General features: G+C 47.6%; 1 protein-coding gene across 3 annotated transcripts in view; it reads left to right on the top strand.

Annotated features, from left to right (window-relative positions):
• Positions 1 to 204: 204 nt before the first annotated feature.
• The window catches only part of TARS3 (threonyl-tRNA synthetase 3), a 37,781-nt gene continuing 31,985 nt past the window's right edge, over positions 205 to 6,000 (top strand). For all 3 annotated transcript variants that reach the window (XR_006784098.1, XM_045825103.1, XM_045825102.1), the window contains exons 1-4: positions 205 to 639; positions 1,614 to 1,679; positions 2,338 to 2,534; positions 5,758 to 5,881. Coding sequence is in view for 2 of the 3 variants with exons in the window: in XM_045825103.1 (XP_045681059.1) it covers positions 313 to 639; positions 1,614 to 1,679; positions 2,338 to 2,534; positions 5,758 to 5,881 (714 nt within the window). In the remaining variant the exon portion in view is untranslated. The remainder of the gene's footprint in view (positions 640 to 1,613; positions 1,680 to 2,337; positions 2,535 to 5,757; positions 5,882 to 6,000) is intronic.

Genomic DNA, 6,000 nt, shown 5'->3' with positions numbered 1-6,000 from the left:
CCAGTAGCCCCGCCTCATCAGTGTACAAACCCGCAGTCCCGCCTCGCACCGTCGCCCCGCCTCTCCATAGCCACGCCCCGACAGTGTACAAACCCCAGCCACGCCTCCCCGTAGCCCCGCCCCTGCTAGGTACGTAACCGCAGCCACGCCTCCATGTAGCCCCGCCCCCCTGCCGTGTACGTAACCGCGGTCACGCTACTCCCAGCGCCGGCGACCCGCAGTTCGTTCCTAGTAGCTGCCCTGCATTACGGGTGGCTGCTGCCTCTCCCTACCCACCCAGCGCGGCGTCGCTGGACGAGGGAGGCGGGTGCCATGGCGACTGAGGCCCTGACGGCGGAGACGGTGGCTTTGCGCCTGCAGCAGCAGGAGGAGGACATCACCTGGCTGTGGGAGGAAGTCCTGCGCCTGAGGGAAGAGCTGTTGAACGCGCCCGACCGGTGCCTGGCCGAGGGGCCCTGTCTCACGCGGGATGTGGCGCAGCTCCGGGCCGAGAACCGCGACCTGAGCTACCGCCTGCACCGCCTGCGGGCGTGCCTTGCGGAGGAACTGAGCCACCACGTGAACCTGGAGAGGGCGACGCAGGCGGCAGCGGCGGCTGCAGCGCAGGACGAGGCCGGGCGCTTGGCTCCCGGCGCGCAGGTAGCGGGGCATGGGGACTCCTGGCGAGGGACCGGGTGGGACGCCACCTAGGCCTCGGGCAGCGCCGCGACCCGCGACGTGCCCGCGCAGCGTTTTTCTCGGGAACGACAGGGGCAGGTGCGGGCCGCTCCGGGGGGTGTGCGGGGCCTGGTCCCGCCCAGACCCTGCGGCGCTCCCTGCTCTCAGGTTCCCTCCTGCGGAACCGCGGAGTGGCCTGGACACCGCGGAGTCCCAGCCTTTGCAGCAATCGCCAGACTGACCTCATGGTGCACCTGCTTAGCTTTTCCGTTAAATTGCTGCCACACATTTTTTTCAGTAGCAGAAATAGCATTTTCCATTGGTTGGAAGAAAAAAAAAAAGCTGGCGCGTTTAAAGCTCTGTTCTTTCCTTGGGCAGGAAGACCGTAGCTACATAGGTGAACGTTCTCTCTAAGGATGGCAGTTCTGAGCTAGTTAGGACAGGTGGTGGGTGGGGTTTTGTGTTGAGATCTGTATATGTAACATCATTATTTAATATGGGGTTTTGCTATTTTAGTTCATTGAAGGATACATTATCTTTCTGTAATGTGATACATCCTAAGTTCTGAAGGCTTTTTCAGACCATGGTATCTTTTTCAGTCCTTTCCCAAGGAAAACCACGGTAAAAAAAAATCATGAAGTAATATGATTGAAGTCTCTGGTGGCAGCTACAGAACCATTTTCCAGTGACTTTAAAATACATTAAATATGTTAAAGTGTGTTGCCTGTTCTGAGCAAAAATATATGGAAATGCACAGGCAGGAAAGGCCAAACCTCAGAAAACACCTTGCCCGTTGGGGGTTGTAGGTGGTTCTCAGGACACTCCAGCTATGAGCCTCTAAATGGGGGGGGGCACTTGCTGCCCGCTGGCATGTCCCCCTCCTCCCTCAGGTTTCAGACATGTTGCTCTGTCTTGTCATTGGTGTGAGTTGTTTACAATTTCCCTTTATTTCTCAGCCTCTTGCTAGTCAAAACCAAGAAAAGGACAGTAAAAAGAAGAAGGAAGAGGAACCTGCCAGTGAGGTGAGTCGTTGCTATGGAAATAATGTACAAGACTACGTGGCATTGAAATATGCTCATATAGTTAATACCTCGGGTTTTTCTGTTAAAAAAACATAATTCCTAATCAAATTGCCATTCGGGGCACAGTAGTGTATTTAAAACTTTGCATTCCTTAGATTTAAGAAGTCTTGATTTAGCGATGAGCTAACCATGCAGCTGTGAACTGCTCCTTAGTCTGTATACGTTGAGATGGTTGAGCTCTTCCTTTGTGTTAACCAGCCTTTGTTAGGAGTGAAGAGGGACTCCATAGCCTTAAAGGGCTGAGTCTAGTTGAGGATTTTAGACAACAGCAGGCGGAACAGCTGGAGAGCAAGGTCAGCTGGTGTATAAGTAAGTGCTGAATTATGTGACTCCTCATCCATGGGTATTGAACATGGGGAAAAGGGACATACCAGTGGGCGCAGTAGTTAGCGGGCCTGGGCTTGGAGCTGGACCGTGAGAGCTGAGAAGGAGGTAAGAGGAGCCTTCTGGAGGAGGGCGGGATTGGAGGGATAGTAGAGACTGGCACAGGGCACGGCCTGTGGCATGCTGAGAAGGGGGCGGGACTTACGTAATGCTGAGCCGTTGGGAAAAAGTGTGCTGTGCAAGTTGACCTTAGTGTCCACTAATGATTTTTCAGGTGAAAAATCCACCAAATTTCATAAAGGAACGGTTGAAGCTTTTTGAAACACTGAAGAAAGATCATCAGCTGTTATTTGCTACTCATGAAAAAAAGGGGGACACAAGCAATGGGATCACAGTAAGAGTGGCTGATGGGAGAACCGTCGAAGGGGAAGTCTGGAAGACAACGCCTTACCAAGTGGCCTCTGGCATCAGGTAAACCATGGTTTGGAGAAGCTGTCAGTATCGAGTATTGTAAGCCAGGGCTTGTTGAAACGTGTTCTTGGGGACTACTCAAATCTTTTCTTCTTACTCATTGACTACATCAGATGAAATCAGTTATATTTTTTTTTACCCCCTCTGGCTTCTGACGAGGCCATTTAAATGAGTAATCAAATATCAGAGCACAATCTCATCCTCTTAGAACATCCAGATTTTAGGGTTTTCGTAAAAGCGTAGAGTAGAGGAAAATAGAGTAGAATCCTTGACAGGACGCATGACATTGACTTGGTTCGTTGCCGAGGTTTGAGTTTTTGCAGGTTTTCAGCTGGACTTGGGGTCAGGAGACGTAACTCAAGCCAGTGTTCCACCAGTAGCTGATGTCGGATAGCTCGATGGACCAACTTGGGCAGGTCCTGAAAGCTTTGCAAGCCTGTGTTCTTGCATCTTCTTTGAAATAATAATACTTTCCTCATTTACCTTATGAGGTTGTAAATAGTGAAATGGTATATACGAAAATACTCTGAAAACTGAAGTGTCTCTGGGAATGTACAAAAGGCTTATTAATTGTAGATTGAACATGTTTGTGTTAGGCTTATTATCAGCCTGAATAAGTACTTTGACCTTCCTGGAATTTAAATCCATTAGTGAAAGTGTGTTGTTTGGACTGACGTTAATTCCTAGCGTTGAGTAGAGTTCTACAGAAGCTGTGACTCCAAACCACCGTGTAAATAAGCACCTGCTATTTTAACAGCAGACTTTGCATCAATGGAAATGCTTGGATTTCCCTTGAAAGCCATGGTTAAGGTCATATTTCTTTTTCGGCCTATGTCACATCGTGTACCCTGAAGGCCGCTCCCAGCCCATTGCTGTGTTTTCCAGGAGAGATGGATCGATGTGCTAGAGAAAAACAGGTTTTGAGGCAAAAGTAACTTTATGTTCACTGATAAAGAGTCAGGTTGCAAGTCCTGCAGAGGGATTGCGGGAGTGTCTAAAAATAACACTGTCCAAGACCAAAGGATGAGCAAAGCAGTGGTCATCATCATTTTACTATCAGACAGCAGAACTCCGGACCAAAATCCTAGAATGGGATAACGAGACACATTTTAAGGATAGATGAACATGATAACCCACCCTGATTATTTGTCACAAACCTCTGTGAATTAAACAATGTAGCATAAAATAAGAAACCCAAAGCAGTCGACTTTACTGTGCTTTTCTGAGCTGACAGATCACACAGGCAGAACTTAAGGTTACCCGTGTTTGAACAACGACACTGTAAAATAGGCTTGGGGACCGCTCACCGGTCTCTGCGCTCTGCAGGTAGGGATGGCGCCTGTCTCTTGGCTCCTGCGGCCAGTCTTTGCGCTCCTCAGAATCTTAACAAAACACAGGAACATGCAGTTCGAGTGCTGTGGGTAAAACGGAATCAGGCATGTACTCAGTAACCAGGTGAAATGACAGCAAAGCAAACAGTAAAACTTGGACATTGAAAAAAAGCCTCTTCAAAATAACTCAGGTGAAAGGAAATAAAAACAAACACAGAATTCTTAGGAAACACTTTCTATGAGGAGAATACGTGTCCAGATGCATGGACTGTATCCAAAGTGGTGACCAGACACAGATTTGTAGTACAGAAGGCTTTTGTTTTAGAATAAGAAAGGCTAGAAAGAAACAGATTAAGAATTCAACTGAGACAGTTAGAAAAAGAACAATGAAGAAGGAAACTCTAGGGAAGAGTATTAACTGAAAAACAGGTAGAACAAATAAGGATCCAGTGCGGTGGCCGGATGTCAAAGTTTAGAAATAATAGCTTTATTAAAGTATGCTGTTTGCTCCCTTGGTTAATGGAGAGTTGGTTGCATAGGTAATTATCCCTGCTCATTTACTATGCTGTAGGTGGTTACCTTTTACAGATAATGAAAGAATGTTGCTAATTACTCAAAGAGAAGGATGTTGTAGATCAGGGGGAAAAGTGGTTGAACTGGTTACACTCCCTCCTTGGGAGGTTTAGCACAGATTTTAGGAAGTTACTTTAGAGATACGCACTAAACATTTACTGCCTCAATCCAGGGTGAGGGAGTTTTAGCAAAAGCAAGTCTCAAAGCAGCCCAGGTACAATGCAGGCCTGGTTCCCTACGACAGAACCTATCCGTGGGTGTGGGTCCTCTGTGCCAAGCTCGCTCCCCACTGGCCTTTCCGAGTGGGGGCTGGGCTACTTTTCCCACGCCACTTGGAACAGTCCCCTGTAGAAGTAGGTTCCCAAATAATGCATAGAACGATACTGCTGAAAGTGAGTTTGTATTGGTGTACGTAATTGGTCCAAAATTGTGGAAGGACGTACAGCTAGTGGACATGCAGTCATTTCTGGGTGGAGGGATTGAGGACGCTGTTCTTTTCTGTGCTTTCCAGGCTTCTTAACGTGTTATTTTTGTCCATTTTTAAACAGTAAATTTTATTTAAACGATAACGCACAAAAAAGATTAACATAACACCTAGATAGGAAACAGGCAAAGGACATGGGCAGCTCATAAAAGTAAAACTGGCCAGTAAACATTTCCTTGAGTTAATCAAATAAATCAAACTAAAGTAATTTGATTTCCAACATGATATCGACCACGATTTAAAAAACCTTCTGAGACACGTGGAAGTGGTGCACTCAGATAGTCGGTTCAGAAACCTTTCAGAGGCTCGCGTCCTTTGACGTAGCGATTCCACGTCCGCGGGCTTGTCCCAGAGGCCACCGAGCCGCCTGTGCAGAGGCGTCTGTGCAGGAGTGGAAGCTTTCTTAACAACGGTGCCGCTTCTGGGCTCAGCTGGAAGTCTGTCTGCTGGCAGGGCTGGAATAAAGCGGGCTCTAAAATTTCCATGGCAACCATGCTTTTTAAAAAGTGTGTGTGTGTGTGTGTGTGTGTGTGTAAAGGAGGGGTGGGATGTACCAGAATGTTATGAGTACTTACCTCTGGGTGCGAAGATGTGTATGTGATCTTCGTTTCACTCTGTTTTCCAAGTTCACTACAGTGAACATATATCCCTCTTGTACTTAAAAGAAATGTTACAGAATAAAAAACCGATCTGTCCCAGTAGTTTGCACTGGTACTTTTTATCCTCTTGGAAAAAAAAAAGAAACAAGCCCCTAGAAGTTATTTCAATCCTTTGTTTTAGCGAATCATTCTAGCCCGGGATAAGGTTAACTGCCGAGTGGCTTTTCTCTCACTAGTCAAGAGCTGGCTGAAAGCGCAGTGATAGCCAAGGTCAATGGCGAACTGTGGGACTTGGACCGTCCGCTGGAAGGGGACTGCACTCTGGAGCTGCTGACGTTTGATGATGAGGAAGCTCAAGCTGTAAGTATGGGACACCTAGCCACCAGGCTCGGGCTGCTTTTGTTGTGAATAATATGTATCGGGTCCCTGTCACAACAAGAATGATGCCTTTTGTGGCTCCGTAAGGTTTAAAATGCGTA

The sequence above is a fragment of the Phyllostomus hastatus genome, unplaced genomic scaffold (assembly GCF_019186645.2).
Source record: "Phyllostomus hastatus isolate PE091 unplaced genomic scaffold, TTU_PhHast_1.1 phas_scaffold_555, whole genome shotgun sequence".
NCBI lineage: Eukaryota > Metazoa > Chordata > Mammalia > Chiroptera > Phyllostomidae > Phyllostomus > Phyllostomus hastatus.
This window is presented reverse-complemented; position numbering and strand designations above follow the sequence as displayed.